Below are 23,477 nucleotides of genomic sequence, written 5' to 3' on the forward strand. Positions count from 1 at the left end.
TTTAGGCACTGTACCTATATGCATATATATAACTGATGCACCATCAATAACTCTCGGAGACATGAGGTGAGATATCGGCTTTTATTGGCTGGAAGAAAGAACAAGCAGCAATTGACCACCACACTGCATCCTGGAGACTGAGGCCGGGGCTGTGTCTCCAATCGCCTTTATACTGGGGTCCGTGGGAGGAGCTACAGGAGCAGTCAGTGGGGGGGGGGGGTGTCCAGACAGGTATATGTAGTTCACCACATTCACCCCCCCCCCCTTTCTTTTAAAAGAGAGTTCTCATGGGGCGAAGTTACTTACAAGTATATTTCCAGGTTAAGCCTATCAGGTGGTCGAATCTCTCGCTGCGATCTACGTAGCACCGGCTGTGATAGCTCAGGTGCCGGTGGTGATTGCACCGGAGGGTGGTTGTGCTGGTTCCGGCCTAACTGGAGGTGTCAGCCCACTAGGCGGCAGTGATCCCTCATGCGTGTGCGAGGCGCCTGGTATATGCATGTGCGAGACATCCAGTGTAGGAGTGTTGTGAGGAGTCTGTGTAGGGCTCTGTATGCACGGTGTCACCTCGGGTACAGGGTTCATAGTTACTGTGACATGAGGCGAGATATAGGCATTTATTGGCTGGAAGAAAGAACAAGCAGCAATTGACCACCATACTGCATCCTGAAGACTGAGACCGGGGCAGAGTCCCCAATCGCCTTTATACTGGGGTCTGTGGGAGGAGCCACAGGAGCAGTCAGCATGGTGGGGGGGGGGGGGGCGTGTCCAGACAGGTATATGTAGTTCACCACAATAACCATATAATGTATATAGAAAGGAGACAACTTTTCTCTGAAAGAGGGTGTAGAGCACAATAGTACACATAACACACTAGCTATGAAGATGAGAATAATATCTACAGATGAATTGCACAAATAATAAACTATAGTATATTATGAAATACTGCAAGCTTAATATTTCATCTGAAGGTCAGGTACTTTTTAGTCTTTGGGATGAAGGGTGACTGATCTATAACATTAGCTCAGTTTCTTTCTCCATGAATCCCATTTAACTTGCTGAGTATTTCCAGCACTTGCTGCTTTTAACAGCAACAGTGCAGCCCCTTTTAATATTGGTAATTGGTTTATTGTAGTCAGACTGAGATAGTGAATACAGATCATTCCAAATGTAAATACATTGTAGTATGAAAGGAAAAATAATAATGCAAAATATATTACAGTTAGAGTGCAGAATAGGTAACTAAAGATGTAAGGGCTATGATGAGGTAGATCGTGGAATCAGTTAAAAGAAATTCATTTAAGAGCCTTTTAACAGTGAGATAGAAGCTGATGCTATCTTTCTTCTGCCCAATGGAAGGGGGAAAGAAGAAAGAATGACTGGGGAGAGAATACATTGAGTATGTTGGCTGTGTTCCTGATGTAGCCAGAAGTGTAAATTGAGGAGAGTGATAGTTGGCTGATGTTCACAGCTTTTTGCCATTTCTTGAAATTGACCAGTTGCCGTACCAAGCTATATTTTATCTGGGTAGGATGTTTTCTATGGTGCAGCTATAAATATTGGTGAGGAAATTTGGGGGCATATCAAATTGCCACTGTGCTAGAATGTTGCCTGGATTACTTATTCATTCATTGATGGAAGTAGCAGCAGCTGGATTTTACATAATTGTTTCTTTTGGCTTATTGAAGAGTGACCTGTTTTAAGAAGTTACTAAAACGAACTCAAATAATTTTGATTTTGGAATGATCTGAAACCACTCTACTTTTCAAAAGAAGCTCCAACACTAGCTTATGAAATGGAAGAGAATTATACAAACAATTTTCATTCTTACTGTAGTTCCTTCTATATATCTCTTGATATGCATTATACACTTGTTCCCATGGGTTGCACCTCATGAAGTCTGAGTTAAATAAAACATGATCTGCTGATGGAAAAGAAGAAAAGTCTTGCTGCATTCACAGACACATAAATATGGCATAGAAACGAGCCCCTCAGCCCAAATCATCCATGCCAACAATATGCTAATCCAATTTACCTGTATTAAGCATGTATCCCTCCAATTGTCATTGACAAAATTTACCAGTAATTATGTAAAATATTTTTATCCTTGTTTAATTTTTCATAATTCATAGTATTTGCCCTGAATTAGAGGATTAGGTTGCTACATGATTGGTATATCCAACATAAACCAGAACTGTTCATCTCAGAACATTTGTTTATCGCTAAGAGGTGTCATTTTGTTAAAAAGGGAGCGATGTTTTGAACTGACAGAGAAAGGCTTGCCAATTTTGCACAACAGTGGCTATTATATGATGTGGCACCTGATGACTGTGGTTGCCTTTCTTTGCCATGAGAGGTAATGCCTACATTGTTACAGAAAGAAGAGGGCATAATACAGTCCATATTAACTCTTACCCAAGTATCGGTACTTCAGCAGCAGAAGCACATGTTCTGATCGTCATTATTTCACCCAGAAAAGGGACTGTGAAACACCCAACGATTCCCATGTTTAGTAAGGATGAGTCTCTGTACGTCTTCTGCATTATTCATATTATTGACTTGTGCTGTGTGATTTTTCATTCAATGAAATTGGCTTGTTTGCTATTTTTGGTCTGAGATTCAAAATACAGTTGTGTCTCAGGGCATTTAACAGAGTAAGTGGGGCAAAGTAGAGCAAATAGAGAACTGTGCCAGATTCAAAGTGTTGATTTTGAACTACATTCGCAACCAGTATTTGATTCAGTTGTGATAAGCACAATGCAATTCGTTTAGAAATAACCTCAGACTTCCCACATTCATAGTAAAATTTCTTGTTATCTTCAAGAAGTGTAAAATCAGCTAATGTGCAAATTGAATTCTAAATAACATCAAAATGTGTTAACAGTCGAACTCATAACCTAGTCAATGCATCAGCATTAAGAAATAATCACACAGGGGCAAGAACAGGTACTTGTATGACAGAACTCTATTCATAAATAGGACACTCTTAAGCTCTTTCACAAAAATTTTATTTCATTGATAAAATCCACATTAATGTACAGCAATAAAGAAATGATTTAACACCAATTCCATTTTGCCCTGTTAAGTCTCAGGAAAAATGTAAAAGGGTGACAGTGTACATAAAGCATGGGAATGTGATTAGGAAAAAATTAGACGGGAGGAAGTAAGAGAAGCAATCAGAGGCAAAACTGGGAAGAAGGCGATTACAATGAAAGGAGGATGGCAGGGTGCAGGAAGGGTACTGGTGACCTGGCTGTGTTGGTAAATAGGATAAATATTGTCATCCTGTATGAGGACACATGACTAGATTTCTCTTACCCCAAAGAATCTGCTTTTAACACTAGTTGCCATACTTGTGTTGGCAATTGATCAAACTTCCACTGGAAAATGAGACCATTGAATGCTGTGCCACAGCGACGTCCACACGCATGTTTGTGGAGCTGTCAAGTACTTCCATGCTGGAAAGGATGAGCTCCGAAATCTGTGCAGAAATGATGCCATGTTCCTTAAAATGTGATGCTTGCTTTAGGACAGGCTTTCTAATGCTCCAGTCACTTAATTCTTCAGTGGGCTGCTTTATTTGATTTCTCATCAGATTCCTTTGCACCAGATTCAGAGTGACCTTGCCCTCTGGAGATCTGGTACAAGGACTAGTGCGGTCTTTTGCCTGAATTGAAGACTACTCCTGCAAGCCTCTGGTGTCCAACGAGCAATCGGTGTCACCTCAGTGCTACCCTCTAAATTATGTGCATTAACAATATGAAATCTGTGGCTGTGAATGTTCTCTTCATTACTGCTGTCTTATTTGATAGACTTGGCAAGCTGCAGTTCTTAGCCCTCTGAAAGTATAAAGCACAAAGGTGCAGTCGTAATGAGAAGGTGAAACACGCTGTTAAACCATCTGAGTCTTGGAAATCACTGAGATGTGGGAAGTGATTAAGAGGCTTAAGTATGAGCAGACCGAATCTTCCAACTTTTCAGATGTACCACTGCCTTCAGTAGCAGCAATGGCTGCTCCAGTGCAGCAATGGCTGCTCCAGTGCAGCAATGGCTGCTCCAGTGCAGCAAGCACCATGTGCCCCACTGAGATACTGTCATGTAGCTGTGCTCGTTTCCCAATGGCCATTTTCCTACTGGAGAGAGTGAAGTATGTCTTTGAGCGTTCTGCAGTATGTTTGGGTGAAGTTACACTGTAGCGTAGCAGTTAATGCATCGCTTTACAGGACCAGTGAGCTCTGATCAGGGTTCAATTCATGCTACCATCTGGTAGGAGCTTATATGTTTTTGTGGCCACATGGGTTTCCACCCACATTCCAAAGATTTGTTTAAAGTTGGTAAGTTTTGGGCATGCCATTTTGGCGTCAGAGGTGTGGTGACACTTAGAGCTTGTCTAGAATAATCCTCGCTGATTTGATCTGATGAAAATGATAAATTTCTCTGTACGTTTTAAGACCATAAGACAAAGGAGCAGAAGTCAGCCATTCGGCCCATCAAGTTTGCTCCGCCATTTTATCATGAGCTGATCCATTCTCCCATTTAGTCCCACTCCCCCACCTTCTCCCCATAACCTTTAATGCCCTGGCTACTCAGATACCTATCAATCTCTGCCTTAAATACACCCAATGACTTGGCCTCCACTGCTGCCTGTGGCAATAAATTCCACAGATTCACCACCCTCTGGCTAAAAAAATTTCTTCGCATCTCTGTTCTGAATGGGCGCCCTTCAATCCTTAAGTCATGTCCTCTTGTACTAGACTCCCCCACCATGGGAAACAACTGCCACATCCATTCTGTCCATGCCTTTCAACATTCGAAATGTTTGAGGTCCCCTCCTCATTCTTCTAATCTCCAAGAAGTACAGTCCAGGAGTGGTCGAACATTCTTCATGTTAACCCTCTCATTCCCAGAATCATTCAAGTGAATCTTCTCTGAACCCTCTCCAATGTCAGCACATCCTTTCTTAAATAAGGAGCCCAAAACTGCACAGAGTATTCCAAGTGAGGTCTTACCAGTGCCTTATAGAGCCTCAAACATCACATCTCCTATATGCTATTCCTCTAGAAATGAATGCCAACATTGCATTCGCCTTCTTCACCAACTCAACCTGGAGGTTAACCGGAAGGGTATCCTGCATGAGGAATCCCAAATCCCATTGCATCTCAGAATTTTGAATTCTCTCCCCATTTAAATAATAGTCTGCCTGTTTATTTCTTCTCCCAAAGTGCATGACCGTACACTTTCCAACATTGTATTTCATTTGTCACTTCTTTGCCCATTCTCCCAGTCTATCTAAGTCACTCTGTTTCCTCAGCACTACTGGCCCCTCCACCTATCACAATTTTGGTGTACTGTACTGTGCATATGACAATAAACTCGAGAGCCATGGAGGTGTGGTGAATTGAGCAATGGTAATGGAGGATGCTGCTGACTGCACATCACCCCAGTGCCTGATGATGGATTGGAACATTTATTGAATGAACTTTGTCTCAACTCTAACAAGTAAGGTTTAAACTGAGTGCAAAGTTTTAATGTTTTATGAAACCGATCCACTTGATAACGTTCCAAGAAGCACGTGGGTGCTGTTTAAGTAACTTGCTAGCAAGGTGACATGACATCAGTTTTGTGCTATGAGTGAGAAAAGGTGGTGTTGGATGTCTCCTCATTACAGTAACACTACCCAATCTACAGAATGTGTTATTTTCTGGTTTAGACAACACTCAACTTGAAATTATTGAACATAAGAATAATTGCATACTATGCAGAAAAAAACATTGGGGTGTGTTGTGGGGAAGGGAGATCAGAATGCACATGGTTGGCAGAAGATTACCTTGACAATGTTAGCAGGGACCCGTTAAATTTGTGGATAAGCAAGAGGCAGGTGTAACAGATGTTGCAAGAACTTCAGCACGTATGGACACTTTGGGCATCAACAAAATAGTGCTGTGAGAGGTAAAGAGGTTTAAGGAGGGAATTCCAATCGAGAGAAGATGCAGAAAAAGCTGATGTTGAAGGTCATTTGTACTGGGGGAGACTGCAAACGAAGAGGATGAGCCCATGGAAGGCTTGGAAAGCAAAGGTGAGAATCAAACTTATTGGGAGGTAGAGCAGGCCTGAACATACAGGGATGATAGACAAACAGCACTTGGTTATTGTGAATATCCATCCAATAGAGAACTCCAAAAGACTTCTGATCCATGTCCACGTCAAGCTGAAGTTTATTGTCAGCCAACCCTTGCATGTATTCTGACAAAAGAAACAACATTTCTCTGGACCAAGGTGCACAACACAATATATAAAGCTCTCACATAACACAGGAACTAGTATTACCACAAATAATATGTATTCCAGAAGATTGACATTTAGCATAATGTGCATATATGACAGAAGTAAACAAGTTTAACGGAATGGGCAACATAGTAGTGGGTGACAGTAGTGGGAGACAGTAGGAAGGCTTTGGCTCGAGAGATTTCGTCAAGCAGAGGCTGAGGACGAGCTTGCTCCCAGTGAAGTAAGGCCGGGTAAGCTCCTTTAATTTAATGACCTTAGGAATAGGTAATGGAGGCAGCAGTTGGGGCAGTTGAGTGCTCCGTTTGCAGTATGTGGGAAGTCGGGGTGAGCACTGTTGTCCCCGATGACTACACCTGTAAAAGGTGCATCCAGCTGCAGCTCCTGACAAACCGTGTTAGGGGACTGGAGCTGGATGAACTTCAGATCATTCGGGAGGCAGAGGCAGAAATAAACAGGAGTTTCAGGGAGATAGTCACCCTAAGAGTCGGGAGACAGGTAACTGGGTGACTGTCAGGAGAGGGAAGGGGATTAGACAGAATGAGCAAAGCACCCCTGTGGCCGTTCCCATCAATAATAAGTATACTGTTGGTGGGGATGACCTACCAGGGCCAAATTGCAGTGGTTGTGTCTCTGGCACCAAGACTAGACCCTTGGCTCAGAAGGGAAGGAGGGAAAAGAGGAGAGCAGTTGTGATAGGGGATTCGATAGTTAGGGGGATAGATGAGAGGTTCTGTGGAAGAGATTGAGAATCCCAGATGGTCTGTTGCCTCCCTGGTGCCAGGGTCCGCGATATCTCAGATCAAGTTCTCAGTATTCTCAAGAGGGAGGGTGAGCAGCTGGATGTTGTGGTCCATGGAGGGACCAGTGATGTGGGTAGGAAGAGTGAGGAGGTCCTGAAAGGTGAGTTTAGGGAGTTAGGTGCCAAGTTAAAGGACAGGACCTCCAGGATAGCAATCTCAGGATTGCTACCAGTGCCACGTGCAGGCGGGTTTAGAAATAGTAAGATAGTGCAGATCAACACGTGACTGAAGACATGGAGCAGGAGGAAGGGTTTCAGATTTATAGATAATTGGACAGTTTTCCAGGGAAGGTGGGACCTGTTCCGGCGGGACGGTTTACATCTGAACTGGAGGGGGACAAATATTCTTGCGGGTAGGTTTGCTAGAGAGGCTCCAGTGGATTTAAACTTGATACAAGGGGGGAGGGGAATCAGAGAGTAGGAACGGATGTATGGGAGAAGGGATAAAAAGAAGATAGTAAAGTTGTTTGCACTGTTAGTGATAAACAGAGTAGGAGGTGGAGAATTTCTTAAATGCATTTATTTTAATGCTAGGAGCCTTGTAAGAAAGGTGGATGAGCTTAGAGCATGGATTGATACCTGGAAATATGATGTTGTAGCTGTTAGTGAAACATGGTTGCAGGAGGGGTGTGATTGGCAAATAAATATTCCTAGATTTTGTTGCTTCAGGTGATAGAATCACAGGGTTTGTGATTGTGGGAGATTTTAATTTTCCACACATAGTCTGGGAAGCCCATTCTGTAAAAGGGCTGGATAGTTTGGAGTTTGTAAAATGTGTGCAGCATAGTTTTTTTACAGCAATACATAGAAGTACCAACTAGAGAAGGGGCAGTGTTGGATCTTCTGTTGGGGAATGAAATAGGTCAGGTAACGGAGGTATGTGTTGGGGAGCACTTCAGGTCCAGTGATCACAATACCATTAGTTTCAATCTAATTATGGAGGATAGGACTGGACTCAGGGCTGAGATTTTTGAGTGGAGAAAGGCTAACTTTGAGGAGATGTGAAAGGATTTAGGAGGAGTGGATTGGGACAATTTGTTTTATGGGAAGGAGGTAATAGAGAAATGGACGTCATTTAAAGGTCAAATTTTGAGGGTATAGAATCTTTATTTTCCTGTTAGGTTGAAAGGAAAGGTTAAAAGTTTGAGAGAGTTGAAAGGGATATTGGAAACTTGGTTCAGAAAACAAGAGATATATAAAATAAATATATGCAGCATGAAGTAAATTAGGTACTCGAGGAATGTAAAGAATGTAAAAAGAATCTTAAGAAAGAAATTAGAAAAGCTAAAAGAAGATACGAGGTTGCTTTGGCAAGTAAGGTGAAAATAAATCCAAAGGATTTCTACAGTTATGTTAATAGCAAAAGGAGAGTGAGGGATAAAATTGGTCCCTTGGAGAATCAGAGTGGACAGCTTTGTGTGGAGCCAAGAGAGATGGGGGAAGATTTTGAACAATTTCATTTCTTCAGTATTCACTAAGGAGAAGGACTTGACATAAGACTTGGCAAATTTTAGGTTGCATGTGAAAGAATACAATTTGATAGATTTTGGATGAGCACTGTTGAGGATGGAGAGTTATAATTGATCTCTTCTGGAATAGTGAGGAAGAGAATTAAACATTAGATGTAGCTTTGAACTGAAAACTCAATTAATAATCTGTTTATTAATGCTGCATGCACGAAGGCACACTGAAAAGTTTTTATTTACGTGCCATCTATACCACACACAAGTATATCAGAAAAGTACAAAAGAGAAATCAGTAACAGAATGCAGAGACTCTGTAACTCTGACAATATCTGGCGATGGTTTATGGGCAGCTCACAGAACTAATACATATTTTTCTTCTGAACTATGATCACTGCAATCTGCAGTCTGTAATTTCCCTTTAAGAAATGTACTTTCAAACCTTCTAAATGAAAAAGTGATTTTACGATCACCTGAAGGATTTGGTGAACTTGACGCTCAAGAATGCAAGCGCAGTGCCTTGAGGATGAAGGGCGGCCATCACTGGGGTGGACTTCAAGCTAGATTAAAGAGTATAGGCCCGAGAGTGTAAAATGAACCAGTGTTCAGCCCCATCACTTAGTGCTGATTAAAGCTTCGAGCCAGGTTAAAACATCAAGGCCTGCAAGCGGAAAATGAACCTGAGTTCGGTGCCATCTACTTATATTTGACCATCTTCCCATCTTCTCGCTACTACCATCAGGTCGAAGGTGCGGGAGTCTTGGGTCCCATGCCGTCAGGTTCGGGAGAGGTTGTCACACTGCTGCTATCAGGGTCCTGGTCAGCTTCAGACATATCAATGCTGAACTGACTCCATGACTATGGACTCTCTCTTTGCACCTCTACAGCTTGTATGCTATGTATTATTTGTTTACATTTTTATTATTTATCCTCTTTTGCATATTGGATGATTGACAGTCTTTGTGTGGTTTCTTTGTTTTGTGGGAGCCGACAAGAAGATGAATCTCAAAGTTGTGTATGGTATAGATATTTCAATGATTTATTTTGATCTTACTGTTTCAGAGTAAGTGCCTTGCAGGTAAACACAAGATGCTAGGGTCATGATGAGGTGATCAAGTGTTGATCTTTGTTGTACAAAATGTCCATTCAGAAGTTGGGTAGAAGCCTGGTGGTACATGTTCTCAAACTTTTGTATCTTCTGCCTTGTGGAAGGTGGAATAAGAGAGAATGACCAGGGTTTGGATGGTGGGTGGGTGGAGTTTGACTATGGTAACTGTTTTCCCTAGGCAACGCAAACTGACAAATTCAATGGAAGGAGGCTGGCCTTTGTGATAGACTGAGCTGTGTTCCCAACTCTCTGGTGCAATTTCTTGCTGTTTTGAGCAGAACAGTTGCCATACCAAGTTCTGAGGCATCTGGATAGGTTGCATCTGTACTTGAGAGGTCATTGGGGACGTGACAAATTTTCGAAGATGTCGAGATGCTGTTGTGCTTCCTTGGGCATAGTGTTTATGTGGCTGGACCAGGACAAGCTGTTGGTGACATTTACACATAGGACCTTGAAATTCTCAACAATCTCCACCTTAGCAGCATTGATACAGATGACGGAGGTGTGTACTCTGCCCTGATTCCTAAAGTCAATGATCAGCTCTTTTGCTTTGCTGACATTGAACAAGAGGTTCTTGTTTTGACACCATCCCACCAGGTTCTCTATCTCCTTCCTGTATTCGGGTTCAGTGTTACTTGAGTTTCAGCCCACTATGGTGGTGTCTGCATATTGTTTTTAAAAATAGTCTTAATTTTCTTATAGTAAGAAATTGCCTTTGTTTCATTATTCCTTATTTGCCCAGGCAGTTGATATGATCAACCATACTGGTACCCCCCACCCCCCCTCTATCTTTTACCACTATCTGCACTGCAGTGTAAGCAGTTTAAACCACTTTTTATAATGTTGTTTACATTATAAATGCATGCTGGTATTTATACATAATTTATTCCATATCTGTACTTTAACTTCTAACTTTTATATTATACTGCTTAGAATTGTTGAATGTTATTTATTGCATGCCATGACAACAGCAAATTCCTAATACATGTAAATGTATGCATGTGGTAACTTTGATTTTTGACCCTTGATCTATCTAAACTGGATTAAATTGCACTGTTTCATTTAAACATAAAGTTAAGCATGGTTCGGTTCAACAAGTACAGACTGAGAGAGATTTTTTTGGATTAACACATAGAAAGTTACTGCACAGTACAGAACCCTCAGCCACAATGTTGTGCCAACCTTTTGACCTACTCCAATATCAATCTAACCCTCCCTCCTATATAACTTTCCACTTTTCTATCATTCATGAACCTATCTTAAAGGTTTGTACTATGTCTGCCTCTACCACCACTCCAGCAGGGCAATCCAAACACCGGCCACTCTCTCTGACTACCATTGACATCCCCCTAGCTACCTTCCAAACACCTTAAAATGATGCCCCCTCACATTAGCCATTTCCACCCTGCGAAAAAGTTGCTGGCAGTCCACTCTACTGATGCCCCTTATCATCTTGTACACCTGTATCAAGTCACTTCTCACCGTCTAGGATTCAACTGTAGATAAGTTTGATTTTTGACTTTTCTGTTTGACAGTGTAGGGCTATGAATAAGTGAGTGAGTGCATTCCAAATTGATATGTAGGTTTATTATTGTCACAGATACTGAGGGGTAGAGTGAAAAACTTTGTTTTGTATGCTGTCCTTACAGATTATTTAATCATGTCATTACTTTGAGGTGGTACAAGGGAACTCGATGCAGAATGCAGAAGAGTGTTAAATTTACAGAGATTGCAGTGCAGGCAGACAAATAAGGTGACGAGGTAGGTTGAGGTCAAGGGCCTATCTTATACAACAGGCACGTCCAATAGTCTCATAATAGCAGATAAGTCATCTTTGAGCCTGAGGTACATGCTTTCAGGCTTTTGTAGCTTCTCCCTGATTGGAAGGTGGAAGGAGTCTTTGATAATGTTGGCTGCTTTACTGAAGTAACAAGAAACGTAGACAGCCTGTGGCAGGGGAGACTGGATTTCACAATATACTGAGCTGAGTGCACAACTTTCTGCACTATCTTGTGGTCATGGGCGGAGCAATTGCCATGCTGAGTCGTGATCCTTCTGGATAGGATGCTTTCTGTGACAAATCGGTATCTGAGGATCTTTGGGAATCTGCTGAATTTCTGAGGAAGTAGAGGCATGTTGTACTTTCTTGGCATCAAAGTGGCTGGACATGTTAGCAACCAATGTACTCAAGTGACTGTCGGTTTTGATACACATATGACAAATCAGTGTGAATCTGAACATGGTGGTGGTGTTTTGTTGTGTGGGTGCAACTTGATTTCCTGCAAGGGAAGCTGTGGCAGTGCTTAAGCAAGAGAATCTGCAGACGCTGGTGTTAGGAATGTACCACCGCTCTGAGGGGCCGAAGGGTGCGGGGTAGCCCCCTCCTTTGTGAGAATCGCAAGATCACTATTGATTTGGGTCAGGAGACCCAGGAAATGAGAGAGAGACGTGCAGAATGTCTTGTTCCCCCGGCGATATAAAGCTATGGGAAACGGCCATTGTCTCTTGGAGACAAACTTGTGTATTGCAATACTGTGCTATGTGGAAGCCCTCAGGCAAAGTGGGCTGGTTGAGGGAGGGATTGCATCACCCCCAACCTGATTGACATCTGAGACCCTGTGAGTCAGGATAAAAGAGGGTCTGTGGGAACAGCCCCTCAGACGCACCAGAAGAAACACTAGCGATCCCGTAATAGCGGAAGCCGGTGGGGGAGGAGGCCACATGCGTTCAGTTCCATTTGTCCCGGAACCGGTGGCTTTTACCACGGAAGAATGGCTTTTAGCTACCATCGGGGAAACCAACTCCCAACGACTCTCGAAGAATTGACATCATAAAAGGAATGGGCAAGTTAAACCTCCGTCTTTCTCTCCAACCAAAAAGGCTGCATCCTACAGCTTGAACGAACTAAAGTGACTTATATTTCCATCGGACAATACATTATCCCCTAGACAACGATAGAGCTATTTCTTCTTGATTCTTATTATACCCGCGCTTTTAGATTTCGTATTGATGACGTATATTATCTGTATGTTTGCTTTGATATTATTTTTGTGTATTTTTATCAATAAATACTGTTAAAAATAGTACCATCAGACTTCAACGGACCTCTCTATCTTTGCTGGTAAGTGACCCAGTTACGGGGTATGTAACAATTGGGGTTCTCGTCTCGGGATTTGACACCAAATTGGGAGGCCAGTGAATCGGGCTTGTAAGTCCAAACTTGGATCTGGTTACGCAGGTAGCCAGACGGGAAACCAGCAAAGATGGACATTGGTGAATTTATAGAAAACCCGACTCTGGAGGCGCTAGAGGCGACCACCAAATCGGACTTGATAAATTTGGCGAAGGGGTTAAACCTCGTAGAGGTGAGGTTGTCAATGAAAAAGCGGGAGGTGCGAAGGGCAATAACTCAGTATTATATCGGGAAGAATGTGTTTGCAGCTGAGGTATTGGAAAATATCCTTAAAAAGGTACCAGCTAGTGGGACAGCTCAGTTAGAGTTGGAGAAATTAAAGTTGGAACATGTAATTAAGTTAAAGCAGCTGGAGGCAGCTGAGAAGGAGAATGAAAGAGCTGAGAGAGAGAAGGAGAAAGAAAGAGCCAAGAGAGAAAGGGAGCATGCGCTCCAGCTAAAGGAGTTAGAGGTAAAACAGGAGCAGGAAAGAGCTGAGAAACAAAGAGAGCATGAAATTTGGTTAAAACAGCTGGAAGCAGCTGAGAAAGAGAAAGAGAGAGCCGAGAAGGAGAGAGTATAGGGAGGCAGAGAAACAAAGGAAACATGACTTGAAGATGGAGAAGTTAAGGCAAGGGCAAAGAGATCAAGGGTCAGACCGAGAGGAGCGGTTTGATGTCAGTCGGGAGTTGAGGTTAGTCCCTCCATTCGAGGAGACGGATGTTGATAGTTATTTCTTGCTTTTTGAAAAGGTGGCAGTGAATCAGAAGTGGCCCAAAGGTCAGTGGGTGGCGTTGTTACAAAGTGTGTTAAAGGGGAAGGCACAGCGGGCATATACGGCGTTGGCCATAGAGGAGGGAGAGGAGGAGAGTTATGACAAAGTGAAGGCGGCCATTCTCCGGGGTTATGAGCTAGTACCTGAGGCATATAGACAAAAGTTTAGAAGTTTAAAGAAAGGGTGGAATCAGATGCATACTGAGTTTGCCTATGAGAAGGGTGTGCTCTTGGACCGTTGGTGCACAACAGAGATAGTGGCAGAGGATTATTGGCGTCTCAGGGAGTTATTTCTGATTGAGGGATTTAAAGGTTGTGTTTCGGAGGATATCCGGATGTATTTGAATGAGAAGCTGAATAAGTCCATCTCAGAATTTGCTAGGTTCGCAGATGAATATGCCCTAACCCACAAGACAAAGTTTTCCTCGAATAAAAGTTCCCAGAGAGACCGTGGGAACGATTGAGAAAGTCTGCCAGCTGAGGCAGAGGTCCCGCTGGGAGCTAGTGGTAAGGTTGAGGGGGAAAGGCCAGACAGCCAGAGATTTCTGGGCTTGACCTGTTTTAATTGTGGAAAGGGGGCCATATTGTATCTAGGTGCTTTGCTCCAAGGAAAGAGACAGGAAAAGGGAAAGCAGCAGTCCCTATCGGATGTGCCGTGGTAATCAGTAAATCGACAAGAGAGCCCCAGGTAGACAGAGTACGAGAAGGGTCTGAGACTTGCCTGTCAAATGGAACCGTGTCTGTGAGGGAGGGAGACACAACAGTTCCAGTACGGATCTGGAGAGACACAGGGGCTGAGCTGTCGTTGATCAGCAGTAAGGTACTAGAGTTTGGTCGCAAGACGAGAATGGTAGCTGTGAAGGGAATAAGTAAAGGGACAGAAATGGTGCCCTTACGTAAGGTCATTATGGATTGTGAGCTGGTGTCTGGACCAGTTGAAATAGGGGTGCGATCAGAATTCCCGAGAACTGACGCGGATGTCCTTCTCAGTAACGATTTAGCAGGTGGTAAGGTTTGGGCAGCAACGACGATGACCGGCCGGCCGGTGAGTGTTGCGGCCCCGCCCCTGGATTCCCAGATCTATCCCGCATGCGCGATCACTCGCAACATGTCGAGAAAGGCAGCTGAGAAAGGGTGCAGTTTAAATCAGGCCAGTACTGATTTGGCCGAGACGTTTTTACTGACCCCGTACCATGAGGGTTTAGAGGGTGGTAAAACAAAGAGTAGTAAAGTGAAAGAGGGTAAGGGAGAGGAGGTAGACCTTCCCTTAGTGAGGAGAAAAGTTTTAGAGGCAGAAGATAAAGATGGGAAACAGCTAGAGCTGTTAAAAGGTCCAGGATTGGACCTGGATGATCTGTCTGGGTTGGCAGAACTGTTTGAAGAAGTTGAAAATGTTAGAGGTGTTCCCGATAATGAAATGAGGGCAGTCCTAGATGAAAAGGGTGGGGTGCCCTTACCTTGAAATCTGCTGGGTTGGCAGATGAGGTTGTTTCAGCCCGCAGGGTTGAGTTTACTCGGGAGGGGAGTTGCCCAGAGAGTAGCTGGGAGAATCAGGGGAAATTAGAATTTGGTCCGGGTACGGGTATTGAAAGCCTGAAAGAGGCAAATGTCCCGTTTGAGTGTGTCCAAGATGTGGATGTACGTGGTACTGAACCTAGTACTGGAGCTCAGAAAAAGTCTGAGGTATTTGATTCAGTGGAACGGGACGGCCGTCCTTGTGGGTCAGATAGTCGTGGTTCAGTGAAGAAAGGGTTAACCTTGGTAATAGTGGGAAGTGAGCGTTCCCAGGTGTTTGTGCTTGATGGTGGGTTAAAAGTTAATATGGACACCACAAGTGGGGAGATAAATATTATTGTTGAAGGAAGCGGGAAATATGTAGTTCCCAAATCAAATGAAGAATATTTAAAGCCTGCGGATCGCTTACAGATTGAGTTGGAAGATGACGGGGGCCCCCCATGCTATTATTGTTCCAGAGTGTGGTGTGAAAAGGCAGAATTTGAAATACTGCTTGATCAAAGAGTTTGAACTAAAAACTCATAGCCTGAAGGGTCCTGAAGGGTCCTGAAGAGAGGGCCAGCAACCTGTGTAAAATTAAAGAATTGGGTGGGAATTCAGAAGATGGTCTAAGTTTGGGTCACGGTATGGATAAAATAACTCCTATGAAAGAAGCGGGCGAGAGCTTATTTCGCCAGGGTACCCAAGCTCCCCCCATCGGAACCAACCGGAAAAGAGGCGACAGTTAATGGGGACGCCATTTTTAAATAGCAAAAGCCGGTTTTACGGGATTTCGACAAAGCATGTGAATAATAAAGAGAACCCCATGGAAGCCTGCCTGTTAAGTTTGAAAGCAACAGAAAGATTAGTATTTGCAAGAACTTTCTTAGATACACGTAAGCTAAGATCACAACTCTTTAGGTTTTGTTTGCTGAAGGAAAGAAATAAAAATAGGTGGTTATTCAATTGAAGTCTGATGCTACAAGACTTTAGTAAGGTTCAAGATGTTAAGATATTAAAGGAAGTGACACTAATCGTTAACTGTTTAGATGCTGAATTGAATGTATAACTGTATTACTCTGTAGTGAAAAGGAAAAGCTTTTGTATTGTGTTAGATTCTAAAATCCTGTAAGACTCTACTACTTCGTTTCACCGCTGGTGAAAACACTTTGGAGAAAGGGGGTGTTAGGAATGTACCACAGCTCTGAGGGGCCGAAGGGTGCGGGGTAGCCCCCTCCTTTGTGAGAATCGCAAGATCACTATTGATTTGGGTCAGGAGACCCAGGAAATGAGAGAGATGTGCAGAATGTCTTGTTCCCCCGGCGATATAAAGCTACGGGAAACGGCCATTGTCTCTTGGAGACAAACTTGTGTATTGCAATACTGTGCTACGTGGAAGCCCTCAGGCAAAGTGGGCTGGTTGAGGGAGGGATTGCATCACCCCCAACCTAATTGATATCTGAGACCCTGTGAGTCAGGATAAAAGAGGGTCTGTGGGAACAGCCCCTCAGACGCACCAGAAGAAACACTAGCGATCCCGTAATAGCGGAAGCCGGTGGGGGAGGAGGCCACATGCGTTCAGTTCCATTTGTCCCGGAACCGGTGGCTTTTACCACGGAAGAATGGCTTTTAGCTACCATCGGGGAAACCAACTCCCAACGACGCTCGAAGAATTGACATCATAAAAGGAATGGGTAAGTTAAACCTCCGTCTTTCTCTCCAACCAAAAAGGCTGCATCCTACAGCTTGAACGAACTAAAGTGACTTATATATTTCCATCGGACAATACATTATCCCCTAGACAACGATAGAGCTATTTCTTCTTGATTCTTATTATACCCGCGCTTTTAGATTTCGTATTGACGACGTATATTATCTGTATGTTTGCTTTGATATTATTTTTGTGTATTTTTATCAATAAATACTGTTAAAAATAGTACCATCAGACTTCAACGGACCTCTCTATCTTTGCTGGTAAGTGACCCAGTTACGGGGTACGTAACGCTGGAAATCCGAGCGACACACACAAGATGCCGGAGGAACTCAGCAGGCCAGGCAGCATCTACGGAGAAGAGCACAGTTGATGTTTTGAGCCGAAACCCTTCGGCAGGACTGGAGGAAAGAAAGGCTGAGGAGTAGATTTAAAATGTGGGGAGTGGGAAGAGAGAAACACCAAGTGGTAGTTAAAACCTGGAGGGGGAAGGATGAAGTAAAGAGCTGGGAAGTTGGTTGGTGAAAGAGACAAGGCCATGGAAGAAAGAGCAAGGGGTGAGGAGCACCAGAGGGAGTCGATAGATGGGCAAGGAGAGGGAAAAGGGGATGGGAAATAGTGAAGTGGGGGGTGGGAGGCATTACCAGAAGTTTGAGAAATCGATGTTCATGCAATCAGGTTGGAGGCTACCCAAATGTAAGGTGTTGTTCCTCCAACCTAAATGTGGCCTCATCACGACAGTGGAGGAGGCGATGAATGAATATTATCAGAATAGGAATGGGAAGTGAAATTAAGATAATTGCCCACTGGGAGATCCCACTTTTTCTGGTGGATGGAGCATAGGTGCTTGGCGAAGTGGTCTCCCAATCTATGTTGGGTCTCACTAATACAGAGGAGGACACACCAGGAGCACCAGACACCATAAGTGACCCCAACAGACTGACAGGTGAAGTGTCAAAAGGTGCATGGTGAGTTTGTACTAATGAATGGTCTTAGACACGCCGTTATTTAACAAGAGCACAATGTAAAGTGGTACTTGTCGCTTTGAGCATCTGTGAGCACGGAGCCACGTGAGGGCCAAGCCACAAGCTAAAGGCTTACTTCGCCATGGAAGTCGACCTGTTTTCAAGTGTTACAGCTTAGAACAGTACAGCATAGTACAGGCTCTTTGTTTTGACCTTTTAACCTACTCAGTCTAACCTTTTCCCACATAGCCGTCCTTTTAATTTCATCCACATGCCTATCTAAGAGTCTCTTAAATCTCCACAATGAATTTGCCTCTACCACCACCCAGCAACATGTCCCATACACTCACCACACTGTTTTTTAAAAAAAACAAGTAAACAAATAACTTGCCACTGACAACCCCTTATACTTTCCTCCAATCTCCTTAAAAGTGAGTTTCTTTTTTTTTCCTGTTATCTTTAAATATTGTTCTGAACGAATATTGGATTGCAATTTTGACAACGGCCACGTGGTTTTAGTTAATAATCTGGATTATGTAGGAATGCACATGAAATTAATACACTTATAATTGGAAAGTAATTTGAGATGCTGGGGGTTAATCTTGATGCTCATCTTAAAGAGGATGTTGTTTGTTTTTGCTTGAAGGTCAGTCCTGGCAATGAATCTCCATTTCACAAGCTTTAATAATCTGCTTTAGGGATGGCTGGAATGATAGATCAAGGAATAAATGCCAGCTCTGGGGCAACCCAGAAAGGAGAGATTGATGTAGTATAACGTTTAGTAATTGCTGGTTAGGATAAACCTGACACAATCAGTTCAGCTCATCACAGATCTCCCCTGTTCAGAATGAAAAGCCCTGGCTTGAGAAGGAGAGAAAATTGCACCATGCACAGTGTATCAGGGAGATGTAGGATTGCTAGTTTAGCTCATGGGGAATGGGATATATCATAAGACATAGGAGAAAATTAGATCATTCAGCCCATTGAGAATGCTCTGCCATTCAATCATGGCTGATTGTATAACACAACAAATTTCATTGTGTGTGCTGGTGATATTAAACCTGATTCAGATTCTTTTAATACTTATAGTGATAACCTCAACATCAGTGACATGGAGGGGGGAACCCGCTACATGGGCAACAGCCAGTTCTTCAAATCTTCCCGCCCAGGCTTGCACCCTGGAGAGGACACAGTCCACCAGAGGCAGAAACCCATGATCCCCGGGATCATTTCAGAGGACTGTCCTGGGTCCAGCACATAAGTGCAATTACGAAGAAAGCATGGCAGCACCCTTACTTTCTTAGAAGTTTGCAAAGATTTGGCATGTCACCTAAAACTTTGACAAACTTCTATAGAGGTGTGGTGGAGAGTATTTTGACTGGCAGGGTCATAGCCTGATATGAAAACACCAATGCCCTTGAATGGAAATGCCTACAAAAAGTAGGGGGTGCAGCCCAGTCCATCATGGGTTAAGCATTCCCCACCATACAGCACACCTTTATGGAGTGCTGTTGCAGGAAAGCAACTTCCATCATCAAGGACCCCCCCAACCCCTCCACCCCAGCTGCTATCAGGAAAAAGGTACAGGAGCCTCGGGTCCTATACCACCAGATACAGGAAAAGTTATTACCCCTCAACCCTTGGGCTCTTGAACCAGTGGGAATAACTTCATTCAACTTCACTCATCCTATCACTGAACTCTTTCCACAACTTTTGGACTCATTTTCAAGGATTATTCATCTCATGTTCTTGATATTGCTTATTTATTAACTATTATTACTTTTTTTTTCTTTTTGTAATTGCAGTTTGTCGTCTTCTGCACATTGGTCATCTGTGATGTTGAGTGTGGTCTTTCATTGATTCTCTTGCAGAATGCCCACGAGAAAATCTCAGGCTTGTATATGGTGACATGTATGTACTTTGATAGTAAAATTACTTAGAAATCAGAGTCCAACAGAAGTGTGAGATTAGTGGCACTGATTCCTGGCCTTTAGTTTGACTCTGTATTCTGCACTGCAGTGCACAGACAGGAGAGTCAGAAATGAGTTTTGGTGGGACAGGGTCTGCAGAAGGCAAGTTACTGCACTCAGGAACCACTCAAAGTTTCTGTCACATGTGAAGTGTAAGTGCATAGTTTCCTCACATGGATTCTGAATTTCCTCTCATTCAAGCATGGGTATGTCCTCAGCTTCCAATTGCCATCAACAAGATGAGTTGCAATGTCAAAGGAGGACAAAATTAAAGAGGGAGAACACAAGACTGAAGGTGTTATAATTGAATGTGCTCAGTATACGAATAAGGTAGCTGAACTTGTAGCACGGTTACAGATTGGCATGTATAATGTAGGCATCACTGAATCATGGCTGAAAGAAGATTATAGCTGGGAGCTTAACATCCAGGAATAACATTGTATTGAAAGGACAGGCAGGTAGGCAGAGGGGTGGTGTGGTTGTATTAGTAAAAATGAAATCAAATCCTTTGAAAGAGGTGCCATAGGTCCAGGAAGTGTTGAATCATTGTAGGTAGAGCTAGGAACTGCAAGGGTAAAAATGCCCTGATGCGTGTTGTATACTGACCCCTAAACAGTAGTAAAGATGCAGTCTACAAATTGCAGTGGGAGATAGCAAATACATGTCAAAAGGGTAATGGTTGTCATGATATGATAGTCATGGGGATTTCAATATGCAGGTAGATTGGGAAAATCAAGTTGGTGCTGGATTCCAAGTGGGGAATTTCTAGAATGCCTATGAGATGACTTTGTAGAGCAGCTCATGGTTGAGCCAATTAGAGAATCAGCTATTTTGGATTGGGTGTTGTGCAATGAACCAGAATTGATTAGTGAGCTTAATGTAAAGAAACAATTAGGAGCCAGTGATCATAATGTCAAATTCACCCTGAAATCTGAGAAGAGGCTGAAGTCAGGTGTATTGGTATTACAGTAGAGTAACATAAATTAGAGTCATGAGAGAGAAACTGGCCATAAATGATTGGAAAAGAACACTAGCAGGGATGACAGCAGAGCAGAAATGTTTGGAATTTCTGGAAGCAATTTGGAAGGTACAAAATATATACATACCAAAGAGGAAGAACTGTGGCTGGTGAGAAGTCAAAGTCAACATAAAAGCCAAAGAGGGCATATAGTAGAGCAAGAATTGGTGAGAAGTTGGAGGACTGGGAAGCTTTTAAAGAGTAAGAGAAAGCAACTTAAAAAAAGTCATAAAGAAGGAAAAGATGAAATATGAAGCTAGCCAATAACATTAAAGAGGATAATAAGAATTTCTTCAGATATATAAAATGGAAAAGAGGTGCAAGAGTGGATATTGGACCACTGAAAACTGATGTTGGAGAGGTAGTAATGGGGGGTATGTGGAGGGACAAGGAAATAGCAGATGAACTGAGTAAGTATTTTGCATCAGACTTCACTGTTGAAGATACTAGTAATATGCTAAAGTGTCATGGAGCAGAAGTCTGAAGTTGCCATTACAAGACAGAAGGTGCTTGGGAAACTAAGGTCTGAATGTAGATAAGTTACCTGGACAAGATGGTATGTACCCCAGGGTTCCGAAAGAGGTGGCTGAAATGGAGGCATTAGTAATCTTTCAAGAGTCAATTGATTCTGCAATGGTTCCAGAGGTCTGGAAAATTGCAAATGTCTTTCCACTCTTGAAGGGAGAGAGGCAACAAAAAGGAAATGATAGGCCTATTAGACTAACTTCAGTGGTTGGGAAGATGTTGGAGTCAATTGTTAAGGATGTGATTTCAGGATATGTGTTGGCATATGACAAAATAGGCCATAGTCAGCATGGTTTTCTTCAGAGAAAATGTTGCCTGACAAATCTAGAGACCCATCATAGTGGGGCAGCCTTTTAGAATGGAGATGGGGATTCTTTAGCCAGAGAGTAGTGAATCTGTGGAATTCATTGCCACAGGCAGCTGTGGAGGCCAAATCATTGGGTATATTTAAGGCAGAGTTTCATAGATTCTTGATTAGTCTGGGCAACAAGGGATACAGTGAGAAGACAGAAGATTGGGGCTGAGAGGGAAAATAGATCAGCCATGATGAAATGGTGGAACAGACTCGATGGGCCAAATGGCCTAATTCTGTCCGTATATCTTATGGCCTAAAATATTTTCCCCTCTTGCGGCAGTCAGTATAAATCTGATTATCAACCCTTAAATCAGAAGAATCTTTAAATCTGTCTAACCAGCTCAGTCAGCATCTCTGGAGAAGAAAAACAATATTTTCCGTTAACAACCTCAGCAGAACTAGGAAAATGAAAACATAATCATTGTATGTTTTAACTTGTTGGAAAGGAACAAAAGACGAATCGCTGGCCAAGCTTGTTCACGTGCTTTTCACACTGTCTGGTTTCTGGTTAATAGGTGGATGAGGGAAATCCGTGGAGATTTCAGAAAGGACCTCAGTGGATCGAGCCATGTCCATGGGGGGGGGGGGGGGGAGAGGACTTGCTGCTGTCAATGACAGCCCTATGCTAACAACTCCTCTTCCCCACAGATGTTGTTTGACCCACAGAGTTCCTCCAGTAAACTCTTTGTTGCTCCAGGTTCCGGCATTAGCAATCCTTTAGGTCTCCAAGAGCGTCTGTGAGAGCAGAAATACAATGTTTGCTGGGGGAGAAAATGGTAGACCAGACAGCATCTGTGGACTGCAAGAAAAACTCAACCAAGCCTTACAGATTCACTTTCAACCAACACACAAAATGCTGGTGGAACGCAGCAGGCCAGGCAGCATCTATAGGAAGAAGTAGAGTTGACATTTCCGGCTGAGACCCTTCGTCAGGACTAATTGAATGAAAAGATAGGAAGAGATTTGAAAGAGGGAGGGGGAAATCTGAAATGATAGAAGATAGAAGCGGGAGGGATGAAGCTAAGAGCTCACCTACCACCCCACCAGCCTCTGAATTCTCTGTAACTTCCATCACCTCCATTGGGATCCCACCACCAAGGACATCTTTCCCTCCCCCCACTTTCTGCTTTCCGCAGGATCACTCCCTACGCAACTCCCTTGTCCATTCGTCCCCGCCCATCCCTTCCCACTGATCTCCCTCCCGGCACTTATTCTTGTAAGCAGAACAAGTGCTACACCTGCCCTTACACTTCCTCCCATCACCATTCAGTGCCCCAGACAGTCCTTCCAGGTGAGGCTACACTTCACCTGTGAGTCGGTTGGTGTCGTATACTGCATCCAGTGCTCCCGGTGTGGCCTTCTATATATTGATAAGACCTGACGCAGACTGGGAGACTTTAGTTGAACACCTACACTCTGTCCTCCAGAGAAAGCAGGATCTCCCAGTGGGCACCCATTTTAATTCCACATTCCATTCCCATTCTGATATGTCTACCCATGGCTTCCTCTGCTGTCAAAATGAAGCCACACTCAGGTTGGAGGAACAACACGTTGTATTCCATCTGGGTAGCCTCCAACCTGATGGCATGAACACTGATTTCTCTAACTTCCGTTAATGCCCCTCCTCCTCTTCTTACCCCATCCCTTGTTTATTTATCTATTTATTTATTTATTCCCCCTCTTTTTACTGACACTCTCACAATCACTCCTTGCCTGTTCTCCATCTCCCTCTGGTGCTCCCCTCCCCCTTTCCTTCTCCCTAGGCCTCCCGTCCCATGATCCTCTCCCTTCTCCAGTGCTTCATCCCTCCCCCTCCTGTCTTCTCCTATCATTTC

The 23,477-nt window shown here is 43.4% G+C and overlaps 2 protein-coding genes across 12 annotated transcripts in view; one reads left to right on the forward strand and one right to left on the reverse strand.

Annotated features, from left to right (window-relative positions):
- LOC132396663 (interleukin-6 receptor subunit beta) overlaps positions 1-23,477 on the reverse strand; it is a 188,553-nt gene that overhangs the window by 98,040 nt on the left and 67,036 nt on the right. For 4 of the 7 annotated variants that reach the window (XM_059974418.1, XM_059974414.1, XM_059974417.1 and 1 more), the window contains one exon: positions 17,057-17,160. The exons of 2 other annotated variants lie outside the window; for them this stretch is intronic. The gene's annotated coding sequence lies outside the window, so the exon portion shown is untranslated. Of the gene's footprint in view, positions 1-17,038; positions 17,161-23,477 lie in introns of all 7 variants that reach the window. One more of the 7 variants, XM_059974416.1, reaches the window with a different exon arrangement.
- Positions 1-23,477, forward strand: part of LOC132396664 (uncharacterized) — a 68,710-nt gene that overhangs the window by 23,640 nt on the left and 21,593 nt on the right. For 3 of the 5 annotated variants that reach the window (XM_059974422.1, XM_059974420.1, XM_059974421.1), the window contains exon 4: positions 19,580-19,685. The exons of the other annotated variants lie outside the window; for them this stretch is intronic. In XM_059974422.1, coding sequence (XP_059830405.1) covers positions 19,580-19,685 — 106 coding nt within the window. The remainder of the gene's footprint in view (positions 1-19,579; positions 19,686-23,477) is intronic. 5 annotated transcript variants of the gene reach the window in all.

The sequence above is a fragment of the Hypanus sabinus genome, chromosome 7 (genome assembly GCF_030144855.1).
Source record: "Hypanus sabinus isolate sHypSab1 chromosome 7, sHypSab1.hap1, whole genome shotgun sequence".
NCBI lineage: Eukaryota > Metazoa > Chordata > Chondrichthyes > Myliobatiformes > Dasyatidae > Hypanus > Hypanus sabinus.